The following is a 26,364-nucleotide window of genomic DNA, read 5'->3' on the forward strand; positions in this document are numbered from 1 at the left end:
CTTTTCTATAACTTTTTATGTATGATGATCTATTTTATCGAAAAGTGACTCGGTTATCTATTGCAGGATTTGATTTATTTGGATCGAGTTTAGTATTATCATCTGAACAAAAGAAAAGAAAGAGAAGGCGTTTTTGTTTGATCAAAAATATTCATGCAAAACTATCGAGTTTATATTAGATTTTTTTTTTCTTCTCCTTTCTTTTTTTTTTTTTTTATAATACATTTGGTAGATTTGTATGGATGATCTAAGGGGGGGGGATGATGGAGTATCGTTATCGATCGTGATAAAAGTATAAACAATAAACCTTTTTGGTATAATATTACCATATACTTCATAACCCTTGGTACAAAAATATTCATGCATGATGAACATAACCCTTTTTACTGACTTTTAAAATCCCTGTTATCGCTTAGACTACACCAACCACGCGCGCTTCTCCCTTTTATTTTAGCTTTTTTTTTTTTTTTTTTTTTATTTCTGTTTAGTTCTTTTGTATAAAAAGATCAACTTCAAACATGTCCTTTTTATTCTTTTTTTTTCTTTTTTCTTTTTTTTTTATTATTACTATTTTATATTATATTGTATTAAACAAAGATGAATTCTATTGTAATTGATTATGAACAAGATTCTTTTTATACCCGTTTAAAACATAAACAAAAAAAGTTACCTTGGTTACTTCGATCTTATGTAACAAGTTTTTTCCCTATATTTCGATGGATTCATCGATATAATATATCTGTAAAATCAAAAGAAAAATCAATATATTGTTTATTTTATTTATTCTTCTATTTTTTTTTTATTTTTCATTTTTAGTGGTTAATACAAGATATGATAGCTGGTATTACAGTTGGTATTGTACTTGTCCCTCAAAGTATGGCATATGCTAAAATAGCTAATTTAGAACCTCAATATGGATTATAGTAAGTAATAATATCAATAATAAAAAAAACAAGAAATATATTTATCATTCTTTATCTTCTTTTTTTTTTTTTTTTTTAGTTCTTCTTTTGTGGGTGTATCTATTTATTGTTTTTTTGGTACTTCAAAAGACATTTCTATTGGTCTTATCTGTATGTATCACCCTTTTTTTTAAAAAAATGTTAATTATTATGTGATTGATTATTTATCCTATCTCTTTTTTTTCTTTATATATATTTACTTATTTAAAGCAACTGTATCTTTACTTGTGGGTCAAGCAGTTTTAACTGTCAAAGACATCTATCCTGATATTACTGGTCCTCAAGTAGCAATGACACTTTCCCTTATTGTCGGTATTATCACTCTTGCCATTGGAATTTCTCGGTTAGGTATTCTGGTGGATTTCATCCCGCGTAAGTAGTAATAAAATCATATGAATTAAGTTCTAATTAGTTGAATTTATAATAGAACCTGCTATTGCCGGTTATATGACAGGTTCTGCTATTACTATTGTTCTGGGTCAGGTAAAAAAAAAAAAAAAAAAAAAAAATAAGACTTAATAACTTATTTATTTTGAATTTCTATAGTGGCCAAAAATTTTTGGATTATCTAATGTAGACACTCATCAACCTCCTTATATTATCTTTTTGGAATTTTTCAAAAATATTCGATTCACAAAACTTGATGTGGCTTTTGGTCTTACTTCACTTGTGATTTTGTATTTGGTTCGTTCTATTTGTCAATATATATCCTCCAGAAAACATCTTTCCAAGAAAGTATCGAAAAGTGTCTTCTATTTTTGTATCATGCGCAATGGACTCGTGGTGATTTTCGGTACTTTGATCTCTTATATCGTCAATCGTAACAAAAGTACAAGTGTAATATCTATTATTCGTAATGTCCCTGCTGGTTTTGATGCTATGGCTGTACCTGTATTGGATTATCGTGTCTTACGTGCTTCTGCTTCTATTGTTCCTTCTATTATCATCATCATGATACTTGAACATGTATCTGTTGCCAAATCCTTTGGTCGTGTATATGATTACAATATTGAACCAAATCAAGAAATATTCGCCATTGGTATCAGCAATATTGTGGGTTCATTCTTTGGGTAAGCACTAGTACATTTTTTTTTGTATATGTCATTATTATTATTATTATTATTGCATACTTATCTTATTATCATTTTATTCTTATCATTCTTTTATATTTTTTTTTTTTTTTTGGTTAGTGGTGCTCCTTCAACGGGTGCTTTTAGCCGTACGGCGATCATGGCAAAATCTGGCGTTCGAACTCCTGGTGCCGGCATCTTCTCTGGTATTGTGGTTATACTAGCTCTCTATGTGCTGACTCCCTGCTTTTATTATATTCCTGATGCTGTTCTTGCCGCTGTTGTCATTCATGCCGTTTGTGATTTGGCATCTTCTCCTCGTTATCTCAAGAAACTTTTTAAAACAAGTATTTTGGAGTTTCTTGTTTGGCTCAGTGCTGTCATTATTACTATTTGTATGGACGTACAAAGTGGTATATATACTGCCGTCGGTATTTCCTTGATGATTATGCTCTTTCGAATGGCAAGACCTCCTGTCAAATTACTGGCTCGCATACCTTTATCACCAATATCTCAACAACTACAATCAAATGACCAAGGTGAACGTTTATTGAATGAAAAACAACCACTTCAAAATCACCCTGACCAACGTTATATATATGTGGATGAAAGGGACATCAACTTTGCTCATCAATGTCATCCATTACCTCCTGGTATTTTGGTATTTCGTCTCTCTGAGTCCATACTTTATCCCAATGCAGAATACGTCTCAGAATTTCTTCTGAAAGGTGTGAAATCAAGAACAAGGTGTGGCAATCGAAGGAATATGGAAAAATCATCAAGCGACTTGGCATGGAATGAAAATTTAAACAAAAATACTGAATTACATCGTGTACAATTACCTGTTTTGCGTGCTATAGTTTTAGACTTTACAGCTGTGACAAGATTGGATTCGACAGCATTACAAATTTTAGCCAATCTACGGAGTAGTATCGGTAATTACTCTGGGCGGGAAGTGGAATGGCATTTCGTTGGCTTACAACATCATCAACTACGTCGGTCTTTAATTTATTATGGTTTTGGAGTGGAACATCGTGATGGAAACAATACCAATGAGCATCCAAGAAATAAACAAGAGAGACAACAGCAACAGATTAATTATAGTGATCGACAACCTGCCCCACATTTAGTGATGATGTCGGATGATGATTTGGAAATAGGTTTACCTGAACAACCATGTAGAAGTGACGAAACTGCTAGTTATCTGGAAAAGAAGGATTTGTCGTACCTACAAGACTCTGGTATTAGTGGGGTTCCTCAAGACCGATATCCGTATTTCCATTGGGATATAGATACTGCTGTGAACTCGATTTGGAAACGATGGCATATCAACGATCATGATGGGGATACTTTATAGGGATAGATCATCAGCAAAATTCGGAATCATTTTGGTTAGTTTATCTATTTTATTCTATTTTATATATATTTATTTATATTGAATAAAGAAAAAAAAATTGATTTTTATTCGTACTTCTTTTTTAAATATGGTTGGAGAATAAAATGATCATCAGTTGCACGTGGACATGAGTGAAAGTTTTTTAATCTCATTTATTGATATAGTTTATTCTTATATCAACGAAAATGGGATGTTCTTTGTTGTACCTAAATACCAATCCATGCAGATCCATTCTCGTCTGTCATTGGTCGACACTGAAAACACATCCGAATTGCCCTTTTTTAGTTTCAAAAAATCTCTAGCTCCGATTTTTTCTACTTCTTTTCTTTTCTTTACTCTTTTTTTTTTTTTTTTTTAAATGTTCAAAAAAACTCATGATTCACGCCATTCCATGACGACTCCACCTGCTTCACCTTCATTACTTTATTCTAGTGGTAGTGGACCTTCTCATTATAATGATTCCCGTATGGATAAAAGACAACTTGTCTCAAGTATGTTAGCTGTTTCTCCACCTTTATCACCTCTTCATTCACTATCTCAAACTCGCGATCAGCCTATATCTTCAGAAACAGGGTCAGTGCCACCATTATCTCTTGGTACGACAAATCAACATACCGTTCTCTATTCTGGTGATATGATGATTCATTCTCCTCAATCAAGATTCAATCGTCAAAAACGCTGTTATTGTGTCCTCACTCCAACCAACTTGATCAGGTTCAAATCTTTTGACAAGGCACGAAAAGCTTATCCATCTTTGAATGAAAAAAATCTTCCTACAAGTATTCCGCAGCAACAACAACAACAACAACAACAACAACAATCATCTGATCAAAAAACATTGGTTTCTTTGGAATATATATTTGCAGTATATAAGGTTCAAGCATCCTCTGTACAAACCGCTATTCGTATAAACTATGTGGATTCTGAAGATCTCTCTAAACAGCCTGGTGCTTTGACTTTGATTCCTATGGTTGGAAATAATGGAGACAACACACCCATTTCTCTTATTTCCATCTGGATACACGCATTACGGACGGCCTTGGAACCTTATTTACCTGGACTTGTTACTATTGGTTCTGCTGAACAATTTGCCGCTATCGAACGTACCAAGAAACAAAATGATCAAACAAATGCCAATCATCCTATGATGATCCACAAAGTGATACTCAAAACAACAAAGTCAGCTCCAAAACCAACAACGTCTTTATCAACATCCAATGCAATGATCAGCCATATTGTACCGTCTTCAGCAGGATCATCAACACATTCACCTTCTTTGGAACAAAAGGATATTTACCTTCCAGTTATATTTCTTTTGGGTCACAACAGCATATACATTCTACCATCCAAATCTGACCATGATGATTACCGACGATACGTCTCTCGAGATCGATATGGATTATTGGCTGTTCAGAATATAGTGATACACGATGGGGATGACTCTTTGACAATTGATGTGTGTACAACACATGGCCCGTCTCATCGATTGAAATTGATATCATCCGTTGGACGATTACTCGTGTGCGCGATACAAAAGGCTATTCAACGACTTGTACCTCATTTTCCATCGGCTCCGTACTCTTTAGTATGTCCTTCTTTAGCTCAGCGACAACGATCAGCATCAACAGGTTCCACTGCTTCCAACAGTCATCCATCATCATCTGATACAGCTCCTACATCTCATTGGTTACAATCACTCTCTCAACCTTGGCAACAACAAAAAATTATGTCATCACAAAAACTCGCCACCTCATCTACAATCCTCACGTTCTTTGATTCGGTATTGATGGCTTATTGTGCAGCACTGAATCTAGATAAACGACGGTTTAGATATGTATTGGAAAAATCGCAACGTCATCAACAACAACAAAAGCCTCGTTTATTCAGTATCCAATTTTTTCCTTCAAATGAAATCAATGGGAATTTTTCAAGTTATTCAAAAATGGAATTGATTGCCCTCTTTCGTTCTCTTCGTCATATTGTAAGTTATTTAGTGTCAACCAAATGAAAAAAAAAAAAAAAAAAAAAAAAAAACTTATCATCTTTGATTGAATATAGGATTATTTTGAAACCATCTCATTCAAAGACATTCGATTGACACCTCTGGCAACTTGGCTTGTTACAAAAGAAGATAGTTGGACACAACATGACACCAACAATGCTTGCTTTCCGACCATGTTGGCGAATGAACTCTTTTTGTTATTATCTCATAACAATCAACTTCGATGTTTGGATCTCAGCGAATGTTTCAATAATGCAATTGGACCGGTATCCAACGATATATCACCATCATCATTAGGATTAGTACGTCTTCCTTCAACGATTTCTCTCACGCGCACCAACACTATTATGAGCAGTTCACCCGTCATCAATTCTTCATCGCAACAACAATATCAACAGCAAGTATCCAAATTTATAGCTTCTGATTGTCAACAATGTAGTGTTCAAGCTATTTTACTGGCTATGCAGACTAACAAATATCTTGGTCTATCCTCTCTGATACTTGATGGTCACCCATTTCATGAGCAAGATTCTGATCTACTTGTCCAGATAATGGCGACACCACCAGCAACATTGGAAACAGGCTTTTTACGACATCTTTCCCTACGCAAAACTCGATTGACTTCTGCTGCTATGGAGGATCTACTATTGGCCATCGTACAAGGTCCATCCAGAGAGATGATTGAACGTGTGGATTTACAAGAAAATGATGGTTTTATCTCTTCTGAAGTGTTTGGTGAAATATGGCATCATTGCACAAGACTCTCTCATTTTGGTGTGACCTGTCATTTTCGATCTGGTGAAAGTTTACGAATGATTCAGCAATATCCCAAGGTACTCAATGAGCTAGATCTTAGTGGAAGTCAATTGGATGATCAACATCTTTTGGAACTCTGTGGATGGCTGACCCATCATGCAAATACACTACGACCTCCAACGAAAACTCAATTTGATCTATGCTTGGTATTGACTAGATGTGGACTTCATGGTCAACACGTACATCGACTTTTACATGCTGTTTCCGTTCCTCATCATCGTCGATTACAATTTACATTGAAACTTGGTGATAATCCTCTGACAACACAAGTAGTTTATCAACCTTGGTTATGGTCTTCTTTGGCTAAATGTGGACCATCTTCATTGGTGTTACAGCGTGTCGGATGGGAATCCGTCTCTCTACGAGAACTCTTTGAAGCATTGATTCAGAACAAGGCAGTGGAACATCTCGATTTATCCTATGGTATCGTAGACAAATCAACTGGCAGCAAACTGGCTTTATCTCTGGAAGATAAAATACCAAACAACAACAGCAATAGCAATAACACAACAAATCCTGTATCCTCCCAAAGATTATCATCATCATCAGCAGCAACAGTTAAAGACAAAGGGGATACCGAACAATCCACCAACGTATCATCAGCACCTACTTTTGATTCATCAACAGTGCAGGCATTGGCGAATCTGCTTGGGAAAATGACACGATTGACGACCTTTTGTATGGATGGTGATCAACGCGAAGATATTTATTCATCTGCACCTCAGAGTGGTGGCAAAGGAAAACCAAGAATGAGCAAGATGACAGATGCTGGTCATTTGTTATCATCCACTTTTCGATACTTGTCTCTCGGTACCATTGCTTTCAGTTCGACTCTTACCACTATCTCAATCAAAAATCATGGCCTTGGGGATCCGACTATTCAACTTTTATGTCAATGGGGAAAATCATGTCCTTCTTTACAATCATTGCATGTGGATGGCAATTCGGTAATTGTTTTTTTTTTCTTTTTAGATGATAATATATATATACTAATGATTTTACATTTTATTTTATTTTACCTTTTTTTTTTTTATTATTATTATTTTATTTTTTATAATATAGATCACCATTGCTGGATTTCGAGCACTATTAGGTTTGGCTCAACATAACTCATCAGTATGTGATATACCACGACCTGAATTGGATTTCCGTAGGGAAATACATCGATTGGAATCTCAAGCTAGACAATTACAAGAAAGTGAAGGGGAACTACAATACTTGGTGATTCATATGGTTGGTGTGGATAGTCGTCGAGCACATACCTTGATTGAAGATCAGGCTGCAGCAAGAGAAGCCATCATGATTGATCGATCACAACTTCCTATTGTGGCAGATCAACTTGATCAACAAGTCAAAACCAACGCAACACTTCAACAACGAAATTCAAGACATATGACATTGCAACCCTATTGGCCGGCTAACAATAATCGAACTGTACCAACAACAATAGAACGACCCATGTCTACTTCCTCAATATCGTCATCAACTTCATCATTATCCAATTCTCATCAAGGTATCCTTCCGGTAACATCATCCTCATCATTATCATCGACAACACCTACAAATTTATCTCATCAATCTTCTACAACATCTTCTTCTTCGTCATCATCATCAACACCAATTACTAGATCATCACAACCAACTTCACCTACCATTTCTCCATCTATGATGCGTCCATACTCCCCACGTGGTCGACTCTCTTCATCAACATCTTCTTATTCCATGATTCGATATTCTGAACTAATTGATGAAGCATTACCTCCTCCTACTTGTCCTTTACCACCCATTCCAACATCATCTCCTTCCGTTTAGTTGTATTAATAGTTTATCATTATGTGTATTTTATCTAGTCTATTTTTTTTTATTATATTTCCTTTATGTATTTTTTTTTGTATGTTCTCAATCACTATTATATAATAAATTAATCTTATATAATAAATTAGTCATTTAAAGCAACAGAAGTCCACCCTCCAAAAAAAGGAATATCAAAAACAAGGGATGTTACACACGCATACAAGGCCGACATGCATGATTTTTTTTTTTGTTAGGGGCGAAGGGGGGAACTACATTGAACTTGACAAAATAATTATAGAAAAGATGATTCATCTAAAGTTAGCCCAAAAAAAAAAAAAAAAAAAAAAAAAGATGAAGCTGTGTCAGTAGTGTCATAAACGTAAATGCTAAAAAAAAAAAAAAAAAAAAAAAAGGTGACCCAAGATTTCGATCATCCGTTTATATATCTTTCTAATATGATTCATGAAAGGGTCTTGATGAATGTCGTTCATCCCTTGGTGTATCCTGTCTACCCTTTCTCGTTGGAGTTTCATGATGACCCCCCACGCACTATATAACATAATACAAAAAAAAAAGTAAGACAATCTAAACAAATACCATTTTCATACATGTTCCTCCTTGAAAAGGAAAAAAAAAAACAAAGAACGCTCATCCTATTTAAATCAATATTTTTTTATGATCTAATCGATCATGATGTATAAAGAGAAAGAAGAAAAAAAAAAGGATACTATAAAAGAACGTCAAAATAAGACAGAAATAAAAGGGGGGAGAAGCAATGATCATCAGGGAAATCAATACCCTTTTTACCCCAAGGCAACCCACTATTAGATCTAGATGAAACATCAATTTTTTAAGATGAATGATCCGTCAAGTACTATAACTAGATACAAATCAACTTTTTAGTACATGTATACTATTTGAAGACCGTCAAAATAGGAGGGGAAGAATAACTATTATTCATCTTGGTCTTTTCATCTAATTAAAGAAAAATGAGGTTAGTTTCGGAAAGATCGGACCCTGTGGAATCAAACAACCTGGAAAGTGAGTACTACGTAATACTTTATTATTATAAAATAATATATATTGTCCTTCCAATTCAATCAAGTAAATAAATATAGGTAAAAAGAAAAAAAAATTGGGGGTAGGACAAAAAGTAAAGTAAAAAAAAAAAAAAAAAAAAAGGTGAAAGAGGGGAAGATGGATAAAGTAGGGGAGAAAAAATATGAAATGACAATAAGGAGAATAGATAAGAGTAAAAAGATTATACGAGTAGATTATAGAATGGTGCACTTCTTGCTTTTTCGTTTCTTGTAATTGTTGTTTTGACTAGATCCTTCTCGATTTGCACGAATTGTCCTAACAACAGTATAAAAGGATCGTTCCACATTGACACATGTTTTTGCAGATGTTTCAATAAATTCACAACCCAAATGCTTTGACATTTGAAATCCTTCTTCCCGAGACACTTCGCGTTCAGTAATCTTATCACATTTGTTGCCAACCAGTATCATAGGTACATTGTCCACATCCTTCACCCTAAAGATTTGATCACGGAATCGTTCCACTCGATCAAATGTTGATCTGGATGATATCGAATACACCAATAAAAATCCTTCACCGTCACGTATCCATTGATCACGTAAAGCGGTATATTCCTCTAAATAAAGAAAAGAAGAATGAGTTATCATTATGTATTTCTTTCATTATTATATATAATTTTACCTTGTCCAGCTGTGTCTAATACTTCAAGTACACAAGGCTGATCATCTATAACAACTTGTTTTCGATAAGAGTCTTCAATGGTAGGGTCATATGTCTTAAAAAAAAAAAAAAGAAAAATAAAGAAGTTCCGTCAATATATTATTTTCAGTTATTATCCGTTTAATATCATTTACCTCTAAAAGAAAACATAGAAACGATAACATGAGGGAAAAAAAAAAACAAGAGAAAAGCATTACCGGCCATTAGTTACCAAATCACAATAATACTAATAATATAGACTACTTACCAACAAAGTGATTCAAACAAAGTTGTATAGTCAATGCCGTCTTAAAAAAAAATAATAAGATAAGAAACCAAGATATGTATACTTCTAATAATAATTACCTTTCCTACACCACCATCACCAAGTACGACTATCTTATAAAGCATCATTTTGTTGAAGTTGAAAAAAAAAAAAAAGAATAAAGCAGGATACAAAAGAGTAAAACTTTCTTATGAATATATATATATGTATAGAGAGGTTATGTGGTTGTATATACGTGTATGCGTATAAACACTCTATTCAATAATAATAATAAAAAAAAAAAGAGCTAAAATAGAAAGAGGGGGAGAAAAGGAAGAGAGAAAAAAAAAAAAAAAAAAAGAGGAGCTTTATTTTTTACTCAAATTCTCTCACAAGAAAAAAAAAAAAAAAAAAGGCGTGACCAGTTGAATCCCAGAGTGTTGGGTACTTGAATATTATAGAGATTAATGATTCACTATTGATTTATATATATATGAAAGAATAACTTTCTTAATGATTCCCTATCCATAAGAATTAGACCTTGGTTATGATTATTTGATTGAAACAATACAATACAGTTTATTTCTCCGCTGGAAATAATTGTTAAAATGCTCTCTATATAAGAAAAACATTCCTTTTGCAGCACTTTTTTTGTTTTTATTTGTTTATCTGTTTTCTTTTTTTTTTTTTTTTGAAGGAAAGCAACTGAGATGTTCTTTGTAATGCCGCATTTCCCTTCTTCTCAGTCATTTTTGTCTTACGCATGTTCGGATTTCCAAATCAGTAGATTTACACATAAAGAAGGTTCATGATTATTATCATCTTCTACTTATTTTTATTTTTCCATAACTATTGAAAATGAGAGTTAAGTCTTATTCATATTATAAGAAAAAAAGATGGAAATGCTACTAGGTAGAAATATGGCTGTAAAATATAGGAAAAGAATATGGCTTGTGAAGAAATATCATTTAAGGTATAGATGATGATGGATGATCATACTATAATGATTGATCTATGATGAAGATTTTACTACAAGATTGAACAGATAGATTTATTCATTTTTTTAATGATTTGTATCCATTGAGTATGTATGGAGGAGTAGCAGGATTTCAAAATCAGACTGCAAAAGAAAAAAAAAATAAAAAAATTGGGAAGGGCTTGATCTTTTTTTTTTTTTTTTTTGAACACTAGTTTGATTTCGGCTTGTTTTCCTTTTTTTTTTTTTTTGTTCCCTTCCATAGTTTTTCAGATATTGATTATTATCATTACTTTTTAGTATTTTATTCTTCTCTTAATATTTACTTTCAATGTCTGGATCATCACCTAATATCAATTCCACCAACACTCCTTTTGTCTTTGGTACTTATTACAAACGACGTTATCGACCTTACTTTACCAAACGGCAACTGGCGACGATTGATCAATTGAATGGTCAATCAATGAAAAATACGCAAACACTTGCTTCCCATGGATCCAGTTGCAAATTTATACAACAAGTTGGGAAGAGACTAGGATTGTAAGTATTCACAACTAGATCATCAAACAAAAAAAAAAAAAGTGGTAACTCCATTAAGACGGGTTGTGAATGATTCAAGTACCTATTTTTTTTTTTTTTTGTTGAATAGTCCACAAACTACCATTAGCACATCACAAGCATTGTATCATCGATTTTATCTATATCATTCAATACGTAATTTTCAACCTTTGGTAAGAAAGAATTGGGTCAGGACAAATGGAACACGGTGGAATTAGAGTGATATTGATGAATGATTATTATTGATGGCTTATTAGGACCTTTGTATTACTTGTCTCTTTGTTGGATCCAAAATAGAAGAAACTATCAAAAGATTAAAGGATATATACATCGTAGCCCATAGTGTTCGACATCCAAAAAGTCAAGAATTAGAACCAGATGAGGTAAATATAAAATTATATATATCATTGTATTAATGTAGATATTCTATATAGATTCCTGAAGATCGTATAAGAAGAATCAATGAATATGAAAAATTATTATTAGAAACCTTATGTTTCAATTTTCAAATCAAACATCCATATGAATACATAGTCAAATTTGCAAGGCATATACAAGGTAAAACTATGGATAGATAATATTATATGTGTATGTTAATGTATTTTATTTTATTTTATCTTTTATTTTAGAATTACAAGGTCTAGATGGAAAACAATTAGCGAAAAAAGCATATTCATTGGCAGTGGATAGGTAACACCAAGTAAAAAAAAAGAAGAAGAATAGATTGTGTAATATATATTATTATTTTAGTTATAGAATGACATTATGTTTGGAATATCCAGCTCATACAATCGCAGCGGGTTGTATATATTTAGCAAGTAAATTATGGCAACAAGAAGATAGCAAGTTTGGAGGTTTAGACAAAAACGAATCATGGGAAAAACGATTCTTATCAAGATTGGAAGATGTCAAAGGTAATAAAAAATGGATGATATGCAGTATAAGGAAAGAAAATTACTCTTTCACACGTTCCTTATACGGATGTAATAATGTTTTTTTTTTTTTATACTAATGTTTACCAAACTCAGATGTAGGTCGGAAGATCTTGGATTATTATATCTCTAAACCAAATGAATTTGGACCATCAATACAATATATGCAAATCAAGATCCAATTGAATGAAGAAACCAACAATAATATATCTTCTGACAAAATGATGATGACCAACAACCAATCAGCTATAAATGTCAATAATCGACACATGGATGATCCTTTGATGAATGAACAAACAAGAATGGATGATAAATGGGAACCCAACCAGTTACCTTCTTACGATGTAGATCTTTTACTCAATACCAACACACACACTGTATCATATTTTTTAAATCCCCTCCAATAAAATGTCACTATAAACTTTATTTTTACTCTCCTAAATCCTTCCTAAACGTTTTAACTCTTCCTTCTTTTTTTTCGCACGGTTCTTAGTCGGGTATAAATAAAAATCATTTTTACTTTTTGTCTTTTTTTGTTTTTTCTTTTTTTTTTCTTTTTTTTTTATTTTTATTTTATATATATCCTATATATCCTTTTTTTTTATTACATATATTATACAATAATATGTTGTCTTCTGTACTCAAGTCTGCTTCTCTTTTGAGGTAATTCAATGATACAAACTATCAATTGTTCTCTTTTTTTTTTTATTCAACTCTTTTTTTCTTTTTTTTTTCTTTTAATAGTGCTAGACATACTACTAAAAGAGCATTTTCTACCAACTTTCCTATTTTACAACAAGTAGCTGAAAAAACAGATGCACCTACTAAAGTTCAAAACTATATTCATGGACAATTCTTGGACTCTAAAGCCAAAAAGTGGATTGAACTTCGTAATCCTGTAAGTTTATGAAAATATATAAAAATTGAACAAAACTAATTATTATTATTATAGGCTACTCAAGAAATCATTTCTTTAGTACCTGAATCTACCAATGATGAATTAATTGCTGCTACTGATAGTGCTGAAGAAGCTGCCAAATCTTGGTCAAAATCAACTGTGATTCAACGTCAACGCGTCATGATGGATTTACAATACTTGATTCGTCAACACCAAGATCGTATTGCTGAAAATATTGTTCAAGAACAAGGAAAAACCTTTGTAGATGCCAAAGGGGATGTTTTCCGTGGTCTTCAAGTTGTGGAACAAGCTTGTGCTTTGACTACTATGCTTATGGGTAACCATCTTACTGTTGCAAAGGATATGGAAACTTGTAAGTGATTAAAGCGGAGTAATATTTAAATGTGGAGATTAGTCAAATGTCAATTCATCTAGATATGGAAATTCATAACTGAATATTTTTGGAAATTAGATACTTACCGTGAACCTTTGGGTGTGGTGGCTGGTATTTGTCCTTTCAATTTCCCTGCTATGATTCCTCTTTGGATGTTCCCATTAGCTATTGCTACTGGTAATTCTATTGTAATGAAACCTTCTGAAAAGGATCCTGGTGCATTGATGATGCTTGCTGAATTGGCTGCTGAAGCTGGTGTACCTGATGGTGTATTGAATATTGTTCATGGCTCTGTCGATTGTGTTAACTATATCTGTGATGAACCTCGTATCAAGGCCATCTCCTTTGTAGGTTCTGATGTTGCTGGTAAACATATCTATACCCGGGGTAATGCCAATGGAAAACGTGTTCAAGCTAATTTGGGTGCCAAAAACCATGCTGTGATTCTTCCTGATGCTAACAAACAAGCTACCTTGAATGCTGTCGCTGGCGCTGCTTTCGGTGCTGCTGGTCAACGATGTATGGCTCTTAGTACTTTGGTATTGGTTGGTGAAGCCAAGGAATGGTTACCTGACTTGGTCGAACGTGCTCAACAACTCAAGGTTGGTTATGGTATGAATCCTGAAACTGATGTGGGTCCTGTCATTAGTGTACAATCAAAGGAACGTATTCATCGTCTTGTACAAAGTGGGGTTGATGAAGGTGCTGATTTATTGTTGGATGGTCGAAATGTGGTTGTCAAGGGTTATGAACAAGGAAACTTTGTCGGTAAGTTTCTAGTAAAAAAAAAAAAAAAAAAAAAGAATCGTGACTAAATGGATCTTTTTTTTTTTCTAATGTAGGTCCCACTATTATCTCTAACGTCAAACCCAACATGGAGTGTTACCGTGAGGAAATCTTTGGTCCCGTCTTGGTATGTTTGAGTGCTGATACTGTGGAAGAAGCTATTGAACTTGTGAATGCCAACCCTTATGGTAACGGTACTGCTATCTTTACCAATTCTGGTGCTGCTGCTCGCAAGTTTGAACATGAAATTGATGTTGGTCAAGTTGGTATTAATGTCCCTGTAAGTTGGATATAGTGAATAACATATGAATTTATCATGCTCATTTTCTGTTATATTTTTTTTAAATATATAGATTCCCGTTCCTGTTCCTAGCTTCAGCTTCACTGGTAGTCGAGGATCCATTCTTGGTGATATGAACTTTTATGGTAAGAGCGGTCTTGAATTCTATACCAAACCCAAGACTGTTACTTCTTTATGGAAAGAATCTGATGCATCACACAGTCGTGCTTCCGTCTCTATGCCAACCATTCGATAAATGTGCTTTTATTTTATTTTTTTTATCCATTTCTGCATTTTAGTATAGCTTTATTTTTTGTTTCAATAAACAATTTCTACATTATCCATTTTATTCATATTCTATTTTCTTTTTCTGTTTTATGTTGTGTTCTCTCCTATCCTTTTTTTTTTTTTTCTTTGTCTTCGTCTCCTGAGATAAAATAAAAAAAAAAGTCAACCCTTTTCTTGTACATATTGGTTTTTTTTTTAAAAAAAAAAAAATTGTTCTTCCCTTCTTTTCTTTTTCCCCTTCTTCTTTTTTTTTTCAAATTTCCATGGAAAATCATCAACACCATGGGGTAATCTCAACGCCATCACAACAACAGCAACCATCCATATCAACAAACCACATACAAAAATCATCATCCTCTTCAAGTAATGATGGATTATCACATGGCAACACAATTCCTTCAACAGGCGCCGTACCGACAACAACGACAGGACCCATCACAATCAGTATTGTTGTAGCTTTGACTTTGGTGATATGTATGATTTTGAATTGTGGGAGACTTAGGCGACAAGTCGGTCAGCGACGCAATAATACACTACCTTCAACGAAATCAGTAACATCAGTACAGTCAGAACAACAGCCATCACATCAAAATCATCATCATCATCATCGACAGCAACAGCAACAAGAACAACAACCATCATTTCCACCAGAAATGAATGAAAAGAGAATTCTACATCCACCAGCAACTCCTTGGGTAACATCCTCAACAGTATCATCATCACCATCGGATTCACTTTGGTCATCTAGCTCGACTTTAAATTCATCACTACCACCATTGCAAAATGAGACTATACGAATACATCGCACGTTGCCGTCTCCAATTCCTCCCATTTCTATTACTGATCCATCTCCTCTAGCATAGACTTACTTAATCCCCCCTTCTTCACATCCCCTTCATCTCTACATACTCCTTACTTTTTTTTTCATTCTCTCTGTTTATATATATATCTATATATATTTTTTATACCCTTTTATATTAAAACCATTCATTCACAGTATCATCCTTGTCATCATAATAAACAATGTGATTTATACCTTGATTAATATTTCTCATTCATTCACATATTTTTTGTTAAAAAAAAAAGAAAAAAAAAAGACGATGAACCGTGATGATGATCTTTTTTTGGTTAATTTCTTGCTTTCATTCCTGTTATATATATATATATATATATATATATATATATATATATATATACGTCCACCCCTTTCTTTTCACCACCCCCACCCATCCCTGATAGTATAAAGATAGGTGAATAAAAACTATTGTTTCTTATTTTAAAAATATAAGGATGAGGAAGATGTTATCCTGCAACACCTACATACTGTTTTATTTTCCAAAAAAAAAAAAAAAAAAAAAAAAAGGATAATCTCCCCATTTGCCTTCAGAAGTGGACAAAGAGAGAAGAGAACAATAAGTCATTACTATCTAATATTCGAACTCCCCGAGATCTTTAAGATCTTCTAAAAAAAGGAGTCGAGTGCACTGAGTTTGACAATATGATATAAAAATAATAAAAAAGAACCATTTATACATATACACCAATACGGACATTTCCATTTATGGTTATCTTAAAAGAAAACAAAGAGAGACATCAAACCCGGATGATTAAAGTCTCCGTTTACGGAAGACAGTGACTCAATTTGTGTGATGATGATGAGAATGTTCATAGCAAAAGAGTATCATTATCACCATCAGGACTAGTATCGCCTATTACCAAGCTAGCCCATTCAGAATAAAATAAATTTTGGTACGACTTGAATCGAATCAGTTGATTGGTCATAGCAAAAGCTAAAGTGGAGACCACATGACCCGCAGTCTATTTTTTTTTTTTTTTTTTGTGCTCAACGTCATCTCCGTTTTATGCAATTCTCTCTCTCTCTTTTTCTCTTTTTCTTTTTTTATCCAGTTACCTCAACATATCATAGAAGGGAAGAAGAATATTTTATCTAATTCTTTTCTTTCCTTTTATATGCTCTCAAGCCTTTTCGAATTACAATCTTAGTTATATCATCAGTTTTATTATTCATTTTCTTTTTGATCCTTCATCTATACTTTATATTTTATTATCGACATACTTATATAATAACAACTTTCTTATCACGCTCTCTAGTACAAAAAAACAAAGTCTATATATCTTTACCATTTTTTGGTCTCAATTCAATGCCTGGTGTTCGTGCAGAACCAAAATACCTTCGGTAAGAATAATAAAAAAAAACATGCAAGAGACAAAACCACTAATGATATTTCAACTCTTTTTTTTTTTTATTATTATTATGGAAAGCGATCCTACTTCTCTTGAAACTTTATCATCTGGTTTATCTCGGTTATCATCCTACGTAACATCAAACCTTCCAAAGATAAAGACCAGCACTTACCCACCTTATATTCCACCTCAAGATCCGCAGCTCTTATACTATCAGCAACAACTATTACAACAGCAACGTTTAACCGCAGCACAACCTTCTTCAGGCTCTAATACATCAACTAGTAATTCAGATTCTACTCAACATGACGGTGCAGAAAACATTACAATTGCTAGTTTCGAAAAGATAGATACCTTATCGTCAGGAACATTATCTTGTTTATTACTTGGATATGACCACGGCTTTCAACTATGGGATGTATCTCAACCTGATAATGTCCATGAAATTGCTTCTATTCGAAACGATATTCTTGGTTCGGTCATCAAAATGCGTGTGCTTTCAAATCCTGCTCCTTCCTCTTCAATTCGTGATTCTTTTGCTCATGTACGACCTCTGCTAGCCATCATGTAAGTTTTTTATTTTTAAAACTCTTCACATTTTGATTGACTTGTATGTTTGGATATCCCATATTATAGATGTTCAGATTCTTCGACTCAAGATGAACCTGCACTCTCTACAACAGCACCTTTAGAGTCTGTCACTCAACATCATCGACAAGGATCAGGTTCTTCATCATCATCCAACAAAAAATACTCCACCAGCCTTCATTTATATTCTTTGAAAACACATGAATTCATTCCAACTCCTCAACTCAACATACAGGATGACATGGTATTTACTGATATCAAGAGTAATGGCAAGGCGATCGCTTTGGTAAGATCATGAGATTATTTTGTCTATATTTGATTTATCAGATTTTCATCTCACCTTTTTTTAATATATATATTGAATTAGGGATGTAAAAGTCAACAATCTGCGGCTATTTATCTGTTTTCCTCTTACGATTTGTCTCAAATGTATACTCCACTTACAGATGTTTACAACCACCGAGATGGACCAGTCTTCACTATGGGATCACGTTTCATCGCTTATGCAACAACATTACCAGTACTCAACAATGATACTTCTCAACTACGTAGTTCTGAAAAGGATGTAAAAGGTGCTGCCAAAGATATTGCAAAAGAAATGGTGAATGGTGTCAAAACGCTTGGTGAATTTGGTTATCATCGATTGTCTAACTATTTCTCACCACAACAGCAACAACGTCAGCATCAAGAATATTCTACAATGACTACTCCTATTGGGAGCAACCCTTCGAATACACCATCCGAATCTCCATACTATGCTACATCAATCAATCAAACAACATCAGCTACAACTTCTACTACTACTACTACTGCCTCACCATCTCATCCTATCGTTGGTCCTACTGTGCCTTCCTCTGTCTCCACAAATACATCAACGTCATCGCCAGTTGGTATGGTGATTATCCGGGATATCACCAAATTACCAAAAAATGCATCATCCAGTATCCTGTCGCTTTCCACTGTCGCTCACTTCAAACCGCATATGCACCCTGTGGCCATTTTGGCATTTAATGCTGCTGGAAATCTGCTAATGTCTATTTCGAAACAAGGTCATACTTTCCATATCTTCTCCTTGTATCCAACTGACAAACATCTTGGTAATGCGGCTCATCTGTACAACTTATCTCGAGGATATACTGATGCTCAAGTGGAAGATTGTCAATTTTCTATTGATTCTACTTGGTGTGCAGTCACTACAGCTCGGGGAACAACTCATATGTATACTATCAATCCTTATGGTGGCAAACCTGAAATTAATAGTCATGTCAACGGGAAGATCAACAATTTGGCCGATCTCCCTTTTACAGTGAAACGAACATCAAACGTAATCATATATATATATTATTTGGTATTTTTGTTTTATTAACCTACCTTTTTTTTTTTTCTGTGTATGTAATAGGTAACATCACTTGGGCCAGCTGTACGTGTTAAACAACGACGACCTATGCCAGCAGATCCCATAGCTGATGATTTAGATACCAATACAAATATAGCATCCAACAATAGTTTATATCCACAATCTGTACCATCATCAGCATCAGCATCATCATCATCCTCTCCTCCACCACCTGGTATTTTCCGTCTTGATATCAACTTCAATTCACAACGACAACAACAACAGCATATACAACAAAGCAATTGGCCACCATTTGGACAGAAGAATCGCGCTAATTTAACCACGATGTTTTTATCCGTAGCACGTGTTCCTCAGCAGCTCCAACCTCATTCAACGAGCATTAACCAATCATCCGATCATGATGGTGTCACTAGACTATTACAACAACCAACTGCAAGCTCGTCTCCATCTCATTCTGTTTCCCCAAGCACATCAACGGCGACAACATCCTTAGCATCTATCCGAAATCAAGCTTCAACTATCGTATCACAAGTCTCTTCTTATTTACCCAGTACACAACGCGCCGGCAACGTTGGAGGAGATTGGACATCATCATGGGCAAAAGATAAGACGAATGAAAATCGAATGTTTGGTTTTGATGAAGAAGAATCCTCTCTAGATAATGATGATCTGGCGACCAAAATGACCAATGACAATACTGGCTATCAAGATGTTTACTCATTCCATCCTCAAGGCATTCTCACTCTTCATAGACTTTGGATCACGAAAAATATGGTTCGAAAAAAGGTACATGGGCGAACAGTTGGTAAATGGGATTTGTCCGTTAAAGAAGAAGATATTGCAGAATGGCAAATAGCTCGAAATCAAGATTGGGCTCCTGTTGGCATCCCGATTTATCCATCCTCCTCTTTTGGATTGGCGACTGAACAACAACAACAACAAGACGATGATGATGATATTGACTCTACTACAGGACCAACAGATTTAGAAACAGCAGACACATCGATAGATACCAATCACAGCAAAAAAACCAATAGTGGTACAAAGGCATCTAGTAATAAGAAGAAGAGGAAACAAAAAAAGCAAGTTGGCGGTGATGATGACAATATGAGTGAAGATATTATCGACCGTCGACAATCACAACAACAACATCAACAACGTCATATCAATCAGTGGTTGAGTCATGCAGAAATCATGACATATCCTACTTATCCTAGCAACCGAGCTTCAAATAACAACAATTCACATGAATCACCATTATGGACCAATCCTCAATTTTCCTTCCAAGTTTATACCGATGAAAAAACTAATGGTGCAACGATACGACATTTGCTTTCCAAAGGTATTGTCCCACCTACACAAACTGTCGCTGTCCGATCAGAAACACCTGAACCTTATACAAGTCGTATCAATCGCGTTGGAAAGACATCAGCAAAGGCACGTAGTTTGGGGAATCAAGAGGAAGAATATATGGATGATGCTTTGGCTGAATTAGAAGGTAAAAAGAAGGAAAAAAAAAAAAAAAAAAAAAACTAACAAGAATGATATTATCTATTCTTGTAGAAAGTCTCTCAACGGCCATGCAAACTTCTTTTGTACCCTCATCATCATCAGCAAGTCCTCGACGTGGTATCCGGCTATCATCTAGTGCTGGAGCAGCTACTCATTCATCATCTGCCATGGCTTCAACAACAGGATTCACTAGTTTGAAAAAGGCGTCTAATGGATTAGACAGAACCTCATCCTTGTCTTTTGAAGATGCTTACTTGATCAGCATGGGAGGCGCACCCGTATATCGATCCTCTCCGAATTCAGCACAGCAACCACCTATGGACGATGATGTATATCAAACAATAGTAGCGGCACCGACTCATTTACCTCTCCAAGATAGCGCATTGATTCAATTTGATTCTGATGATGATACAGGTAGCAACATCACCTCATCCAATTTGACAACTTTGATGAATAGTGATCAACAAGAAGAAAAAACAAAACAAGGGACAAGGGCATCTTACTCATCCTTGGATGGTAGTTTTGATATACAAGGACTGGGTATGAGTGATGAAATGACTGGAACTTCACGTGGTGAAATGGTATTTTCTCCTGATGGTGATAATGAAATGGGTGGTCCAAGTGATTCTATGATGTTTGATGGTTAGTTAGATAGATTTCTCCCTTTTTTTTTTTGTTTGTCGATTTATATATGATATATTTTCTTCTACCTTGTTTTGTTCAATAAAGATCCACAGGCTTTCTTTTTTTTTTCGTTGTTATTATTATAATACTTTATTTTGTTTTGTATATTAGATACCAGAATCATTTTCACTGTCTTCCCCACTATTCTCTGTCATGCAATCATCATGATCCAACAGCTTTATATGGATTATTTTTACATTGAAAAGTTTTTGTGCAACTATGTATTTTTTTTTTTCTAATTGGATGATCTTGTTACAGTGGGGGGGGGAGAGAAAATAAGAGCGCATTTTTTTTATTTGGAAAAAGCACGCCTCTTTCGTTCTTTTTTTTTCTTTTTTCTTTTTTTTTTTTTTTTCTTTTGTATATATGTAAAGATGAAGTTGAAGAAAACGCTTATCATTCTTACTAATCATACCCAACCAAGTCAACTTGAACTGGACATTTCGGTAAGAATGAATAAAACTAAAGTCAGGAAACTTGACATTGTATGAATGCGGATGACTTTTTTATTTAGGAACGAAACGATCTTCCTTTTGTACTATGGCATGGTGTACCAAAGGCACTCTTACCCATCTCTTCCAAACCTGCTCTCACATGGACTTTGAACTGGTGTCAAGTCATTTTCACCGAGGTCTTTGTTGTCACCGATGCTCACAAGTAATTTAGTCATATCATTATTTTATCAGGTACTTATGTTCTCTTTTTTTTTTTTTTTTTTTTAGCTATCATTATTACGAACGCTGGGCGGCAGGTGTTGGATTACCTAAAAGCAATATCTTGAACTGTGGTTTCAGGTACTACAAAAAAAAAAAAAAAAAAAAAAAAAAAAAAAGACTAATAAGATAGTTTTCTACATTAGTTCTGGACCATTAAGCGATGTGACATTGGTTGAAAGGGTGAAAGGCTGTCAAAATGATGTGGTAGTAATGGCGGCTGAAATGTTATGCGATGATGATACTATTCAGGAACGGTTACGTTTGGCAATATCAACTGGACCTTCGAATCAAGTAATCTACACCAGTGACATCCCAATGGCAGTTTGTTTTTCATTGGAAACGTTACATCAACTGGAAAGCATGACAACACAACAACAACAAGAAGAAGAATCAACTTCATTGACGTCTATGCATTGGATCACCACTCTTGCTGATTATTGTCTTCACTCTTTGCCTAACAAGGATGGCATCATGACCACGCTTGAATCGGAAAGCACAAATCATTTTCTTCGGACATCGATTGACCTGAATCAATATCTGACGCATTGGATTCATCTTTTTAAAACAAACGGCACAAGAGTAAATGTTGAGCAGCGGATTCAAGTACGATCATATGCACGTGTAGGGCTAATGGGCAACCCCAGCGATGGATTCTTTGGCAAGACAATGTCTCTTTTGATCTCGAACTTTTGGGCACAAGTGACACTATTACCAAACGGTGGAGAACAACGATGGCCTGGCCTGGATCATCAAGGAGAGAACGCTATCATTGAAATTGTACATCGACCAGCGACCAGTCCTTGCCGATTTGTGAATATGGATGCACTAGCGACAGTCTGTGAACAAGATGGATACGACCATGGCGATCGATTGATTTTGGCATGTTGCAAGGTATTTTTCCGACATTGTCAGCAAACGGGGATCAAGTTGGACACGACTTTAGGATTTCGACTCTTGATAGATACCAATATACCTCGACAAGTTGGTTTAGCAGGTTCTTCCGCTATCATTACCGCCTGTTGGAAAGCTTTGATGCAATTCTACCATGTGAAGGAGATCCCTCCAGATCTTCAAGCAAGTTTGGTGTTATCGGTGGAGGTGGATGAACTGGGCATTGCGGCTGGATTACAAGATCGAGTGATTCAGACCTATGGAGGATTAGTTTATATGGATTTTAACAAACAGAGTATGGAACAAACAGGACGTGGAAAATATACCCAGTTACCTTTGCAGTTATTACCTCCCTTGTGGTTGGCTTATGTGGCAGATCCTGAAGATTCTGGAAAAGTACATAATACAGTGAAACAACGTTTTTTAAAGGGTGATCCTGAAGTAAGTTATATTGGTGGGATGGATGGATTATTATTTTTTTTTTTTATTTATTTTTTCTTTTTTTTTTAGATTATTCAAGCCATGACAGGATTTGCTTCATTGACAGATAAGGCACGCACTGCACTGGAAACAAAAGATCATGGATTATTTGCAAAACTGATGACAGATAATTTTGAACTACGTCGACGTACTTATGGTGACGATGTGGTGGGAAAAAGAAATCTACGGATGGTGGAGATCGTTCGACAACATGGTGGTCATGCCAAATTCAGTGGTTCAGGGGGTGCCATTGTGATTTCCATGATTGACTCGGTGAATCTTCAAAAATTACAAAAAGCACTGGAAAAGGAAGGTTATGTCTTTGTCAGGTTGACTCCTATTGGCTCTCAACAACAATAGATGATTTATGATAGATAGTTTTATTAGATTCTTGTGGTTGTCTTTTTTATTTTATTGATACGTATAAATTTTTTTTTGTTGCCGATGGCCAAGGAATAAATCCATCCCATCTTTATTTCGTCATTGTCTTGTATTTTCTCTATATCTTCTTTTTTGGAAAATAAACGATTATTCAATATTAATCATTAGTCATCTTGATAGCTTTTTTTTAATGATGATGCTTTTTCTTGAAAGTCACTGAATCTTTATTGATATAAAAAAAATATATATGAATGGTTTATCATTAGGAAAGAGATGGGGAGTATGTTGTCTAAGGAAGAGAAGGAGAGAGAGAGAGAGAGAGAAATCAAGTAGGAATGTAATAATATCTAATGTACAATAATATAAAAAATAAAAAAAAGGTAAATAAAAAAAAAGCTAATAACACCAGATGAGTTCACAAAGAGGAAGCGGCTTGAGTTCGGATTTCTTGTAATTGTTCATTATCCAAGATCAACGTCGTTTCTATTCGAATGGGATCTCTTGGACGCCGTTGCTGAAAAGGATGTTCACCTAGATAATACAAAGTTCCACTATTATTTGTCAAAGAAGGTCGAGAAGATTGAGCCCTAAATGTTGTTCTTGCATTAATTTCCAAAGAATCATCATCATCATCGTCATCATCATCGTTGCCAAGTTCATCATCAATAAGAGGGGACGTTTGTCGATTCACTCTATCCATATGAGATTGATTGTCGTTGTGTTTTTCACCTTGAGGATGTTTCATGCCCATTGTCTTTTCCGTCAATAAGGTTGTATCCTCTGTTACATCACCACGGCGAAAAGATGATGTATGGTTAGCTTTTTTCTCTTTTGCTGCTGTCATTGTCATGGTATCTCGTTTCAACTGGTCCAAAGTAGAAGATGATGTATCCCTGTTGCAATTATTGATATTTGAAGGACATTTTTGAATCACAGTTGGTGGTCGTCGTCTTTTTGCTACAATGGTCAAGGCTTTGCGAATAGGAGAAGGTAACTGATCCATAGGTTGCTGGTTATGAGTCATTGGACACATAGATACTACTTGTACACGTACCAGACGTTGACATTGATATAGTACATTCAATAAACCCCCTTTTTCTTCTTGATCTTCATCGTTTCCTTGTTGTTGTTGTTGGGTAGTTCTGTTGTTGAGATGATTATCATGTTGTTGCCTATCTCTAGTGGATGTTAGTGTAGAAGAAGAGGGCGATGATATCCAGTTTGTTTCCAAATTGAATCGAACGGTCAAATCTTGTACCTGAGTAGCATACTTGGTGATGGCAAAAAGAGTTTGAGGACTACGGCTTGGAACAGAGAGTCGTCGTAATTGAGTCCCATAAAATGCAATACAATCGACCAATGTTTGATCACCTACTTCTTGAAGACCAATATCCAAATCCATGACATGCGAGCAATATTTTTGTAAGGAATGAAGCGCAATATTGTTAGCCATGATATGTCGATTGTGATTGGCACCAAAATGAACTTTGCTGAGTGCTGGTAATGCTGATAGTAATGCATCAATGGCAGTTTTAGGAAAATCAGTCCAATATAGCTCCAATGTCGTAATAGAAGAATTTCGTTGTTGTTGTTGTTGTAAGTCCATAGTAGTAGTAGCAGTAGTATTAGTCCCTTGGGCAGCATATAAACCAAAAGGAATAGAAGGAGTAGCTACAAGATCACAATAACGAAGCACAACACGTTGAAGATGAGGTAAGGCTGTCCACAGAGGATTGATAAGATGAACCGATAACATATGAAAGTCAACCAAAGTAAGAGTGTGTATATGAGGCAAATGAGGAAGAAGACAACGTACATCGGTCACTAAACGATGTTGACCACTTTGCTTGCACTTGAGTACGATTTCCATGGTATGTTGTTGAATCACATGGTTAAGCCATCCATTCTTGTCGTTTTCCTTTAGACTAGCTTGTAATTGCCGAATATGGTTTCGGAAACTGAGAGTAATGGTAGTGTAAAGAGTTGGAAGAGCACTAATATAAAATCTACGACTTGTCTGGGAGATTTCGTTGAGACTTGACCGAGGTAATAATAACCATATTTGAGAAAGAAGCTCGGGTGGTAAGTCAACAAGCATAATGTATATATATATATGACTATATATATGACTATATATATATGACTACTATATATAGTTTGGAAAAAAAAAAAAAAAAAAAAAAGAGAAAGAAAAGAAGGAAAAAAAAAAAAAAAAAAAGAGGTGAGACTAAATATTTTCGACAGCAACCCCTCATTAAAGTTTTTTATGTCATGTGCATCCTCCCTGTTAATGCTTGCTGACTTACAAATACCCGGCTCTACTGTAATTCCGTACTGATTCTTATATGATTTTTATCATATCAAAAACATTATTAGACCTTTTTTTTTTTTTT

General features: G+C 34.7%; 9 protein-coding genes across 9 annotated transcripts; 7 read left to right on the forward strand and 2 right to left on the reverse strand.

The window, feature by feature from the left end:
- Nucleotides 1-597: 597 nt before the first annotated feature.
- On the forward strand, nucleotides 598-3,389 carry BX664DRAFT_365434 (sulfate transporter family-domain-containing protein; the record flags this gene model as incomplete). Its single annotated transcript, XM_051548473.1, has 7 exons — nucleotides 598-741; nucleotides 817-923; nucleotides 1,003-1,073; nucleotides 1,173-1,318; nucleotides 1,509-2,032; nucleotides 2,153-3,135; nucleotides 3,268-3,389. The coding sequence occupies 7 exons, from the start codon at nucleotides 598-600 to the stop codon at nucleotides 3,387-3,389; spliced, it is 2,097 nt and encodes a 698-aa protein (XP_051400179.1).
- Nucleotides 3,390-3,775: 386 nt separating this feature from the next.
- On the forward strand, nucleotides 3,776-8,192 carry BX664DRAFT_385840 (uncharacterized protein). Its single transcript, XM_051549280.1, has 3 exons — nucleotides 3,776-5,409; nucleotides 5,487-7,193; nucleotides 7,309-8,192. The coding sequence occupies exons 1-3, from the start codon at nucleotides 3,787-3,789 to the stop codon at nucleotides 8,056-8,058; spliced, it is 4,080 nt and encodes a 1,359-aa protein (XP_051400180.1). The 5' UTR covers nucleotides 3,776-3,786; the 3' UTR covers nucleotides 8,059-8,192.
- A 1,025-nt stretch (nucleotides 8,193-9,217) lies between these two features.
- On the reverse strand, nucleotides 9,218-10,359 carry BX664DRAFT_332764 (small G-protein Ras2). Its single transcript, XM_051545388.1, has 4 exons — nucleotides 10,147-10,359; nucleotides 10,049-10,088; nucleotides 9,763-9,858; nucleotides 9,218-9,697 (listed from the first exon to the last, which is right to left on the reverse strand). The coding sequence occupies exons 1-4, from the start codon at nucleotides 10,192-10,194 to the stop codon at nucleotides 9,315-9,317; spliced, it is 567 nt and encodes a 188-aa protein (XP_051400181.1). The 5' UTR covers nucleotides 10,195-10,359; the 3' UTR covers nucleotides 9,218-9,314.
- Nucleotides 10,360-11,262: 903 nt separating this feature from the next.
- On the forward strand, nucleotides 11,263-13,009 carry BX664DRAFT_332766 (cyclin-like protein). The gene is made up of 7 exons (XM_051545389.1): nucleotides 11,263-11,561; nucleotides 11,671-11,752; nucleotides 11,837-11,962; nucleotides 12,014-12,137; nucleotides 12,209-12,269; nucleotides 12,330-12,493; nucleotides 12,608-13,009. The coding sequence occupies exons 1-7, from the start codon at nucleotides 11,353-11,355 to the stop codon at nucleotides 12,916-12,918; spliced, it is 1,077 nt and encodes a 358-aa protein (XP_051400182.1). The 5' UTR covers nucleotides 11,263-11,352; the 3' UTR covers nucleotides 12,919-13,009.
- Nucleotides 13,010-13,057: 48 nt separating this feature from the next.
- Nucleotides 13,058-15,218, forward strand: BX664DRAFT_332768 (methylmalonate-semialdehyde dehydrogenase). The gene is made up of 6 exons (XM_051545390.1): nucleotides 13,058-13,174; nucleotides 13,256-13,409; nucleotides 13,464-13,782; nucleotides 13,882-14,571; nucleotides 14,646-14,869; nucleotides 14,943-15,218. The coding sequence occupies exons 1-6, from the start codon at nucleotides 13,137-13,139 to the stop codon at nucleotides 15,123-15,125; spliced, it is 1,608 nt and encodes a 535-aa protein (XP_051400183.1). The 5' UTR covers nucleotides 13,058-13,136; the 3' UTR covers nucleotides 15,126-15,218.
- Nucleotides 15,219-15,381: 163 nt separating this feature from the next.
- On the forward strand, nucleotides 15,382-16,172 carry BX664DRAFT_332770 (uncharacterized protein). Its single transcript, XM_051545391.1, has one exon. The coding sequence runs from the start codon at nucleotides 15,421-15,423 to the stop codon at nucleotides 16,018-16,020; it is 600 nt and encodes a 199-aa protein (XP_051400184.1). The 5' UTR covers nucleotides 15,382-15,420; the 3' UTR covers nucleotides 16,021-16,172.
- A 1,147-nt stretch (nucleotides 16,173-17,319) lies between these two features.
- BX664DRAFT_263994 (uncharacterized protein) lies at nucleotides 17,320-21,466 on the forward strand (the record flags this gene model as incomplete). Its single annotated transcript, XM_051540795.1, has 9 exons — nucleotides 17,320-17,354; nucleotides 17,441-17,889; nucleotides 18,088-18,236; nucleotides 18,318-18,627; nucleotides 18,736-19,274; nucleotides 19,350-19,472; nucleotides 19,665-20,186; nucleotides 20,391-20,805; nucleotides 20,964-21,466. The coding sequence occupies 9 exons, from the start codon at nucleotides 17,320-17,322 to the stop codon at nucleotides 21,464-21,466; spliced, it is 3,045 nt and encodes a 1,014-aa protein (XP_051400185.1).
- A 382-nt stretch (nucleotides 21,467-21,848) lies between these two features.
- Nucleotides 21,849-24,142, forward strand: BX664DRAFT_332773 (ribosomal protein S5 domain 2-type protein). The gene is made up of 5 exons (XM_051545392.1): nucleotides 21,849-21,949; nucleotides 22,018-22,160; nucleotides 22,226-22,297; nucleotides 22,363-23,551; nucleotides 23,621-24,142. Exons 1-5 carry the CDS (start codon nucleotides 21,878-21,880, stop codon nucleotides 23,948-23,950), a joined length of 1,806 nt encoding a protein of 601 aa, XP_051400186.1. The 5' UTR covers nucleotides 21,849-21,877; the 3' UTR covers nucleotides 23,951-24,142.
- Nucleotides 24,143-24,151: 9 nt separating this feature from the next.
- Nucleotides 24,152-26,142, reverse strand: BX664DRAFT_332776 (uncharacterized protein). Its single transcript, XM_051545393.1, has one exon. The coding sequence runs from the start codon at nucleotides 26,067-26,069 to the stop codon at nucleotides 24,387-24,389; it is 1,683 nt and encodes a 560-aa protein (XP_051400187.1). The 5' UTR covers nucleotides 26,070-26,142; the 3' UTR covers nucleotides 24,152-24,386.
- Nucleotides 26,143-26,364: the final 222 nt, after the last annotated feature.

This window comes from Halteromyces radiatus (assembly GCF_025201355.1).
Source record: "Halteromyces radiatus strain CBS 162.75 chromosome Unknown BX664scaffold_4, whole genome shotgun sequence".
NCBI lineage: Eukaryota > Fungi > Mucoromycota > Mucoromycetes > Mucorales > Cunninghamellaceae > Halteromyces > Halteromyces radiatus.

Excerpts from the sequence above, each read along its gene's own strand:
- BX664DRAFT_332776 (XM_051545393.1), bottom strand. The coding sequence starts at position 26,069 with ATGCTTGTTGACTTACCACCCGAGCTTCTTTCTCAAATATGGTTATTA.
- BX664DRAFT_332766 (XM_051545389.1), top strand. The coding sequence starts at position 11,353 with ATGTCTGGATCATCACCTAATATCAATTCCACCAACACTCCTTTTGTC. Across the intron at positions 11,562-11,670 it reads GTTGGGAAGAGACTAGGATT|TCCACAAACTACCATTAGCA; the intron begins GTAAGTATTCAC and ends TTTGTTGAATAG. Across the intron at positions 12,494-12,607 it reads AAGATTGGAAGATGTCAAAG|ATGTAGGTCGGAAGATCTTG; the intron begins GTAATAAAAAAT and ends TACCAAACTCAG.
- BX664DRAFT_332768 (XM_051545390.1), top strand. The coding sequence starts at position 13,137 with ATGTTGTCTTCTGTACTCAAGTCTGCTTCTCTTTTGAG. Across the intron at positions 14,572-14,645 it reads TGAACAAGGAAACTTTGTCG|GTCCCACTATTATCTCTAAC; the intron begins GTAAGTTTCTAG and ends TTTCTAATGTAG. Across the intron at positions 14,870-14,942 it reads AAGTTGGTATTAATGTCCCT|ATTCCCGTTCCTGTTCCTAG; the intron begins GTAAGTTGGATA and ends TTAAATATATAG.
- BX664DRAFT_385840 (XM_051549280.1), top strand. The coding sequence starts at position 3,787 with ATGTTCAAAAAAACTCATGATTCACGCCATTCCATGACGACTCCACCT. Across the intron at positions 5,410-5,486 it reads TTCGTTCTCTTCGTCATATT|GATTATTTTGAAACCATCTC; the intron begins GTAAGTTATTTA and ends GATTGAATATAG. Across the intron at positions 7,194-7,308 it reads TGCATGTGGATGGCAATTCG|ATCACCATTGCTGGATTTCG; the intron begins GTAATTGTTTTT and ends TTTATAATATAG.
- BX664DRAFT_332770 (XM_051545391.1), top strand. The coding sequence starts at position 15,421 with ATGGAAAATCATCAACACCATGGGGTAATCTCAACGCCATCACAACAA.
- BX664DRAFT_332773 (XM_051545392.1), top strand. The coding sequence starts at position 21,878 with ATGAAGTTGAAGAAAACGCTTATCATTCTTACTAATCATACCCAACCA. Across the intron at positions 21,950-22,017 it reads AACTTGAACTGGACATTTCG|GAACGAAACGATCTTCCTTT; the intron begins GTAAGAATGAAT and ends TTTTTTATTTAG. Across the intron at positions 23,552-23,620 it reads TTTTAAAGGGTGATCCTGAA|ATTATTCAAGCCATGACAGG; the intron begins GTAAGTTATATT and ends TTTTTTTTTTAG.
- BX664DRAFT_332764 (XM_051545388.1), bottom strand. The coding sequence starts at position 10,194 with ATGATGCTTTATAAGATAGTCGTACTTGGTGATGGTGGTGTAGGAAAG. Across the intron at positions 10,089-10,146 it reads GTGATGGTGGTGTAGGAAAG|ACGGCATTGACTATACAACT; the intron begins GTAATTATTATT and ends TTTTTTTTTAAG. Across the intron at positions 9,698-9,762 it reads ATTAGACACAGCTGGACAAG|AGGAATATACCGCTTTACGT; the intron begins GTAAAATTATAT and ends TTCTTTATTTAG.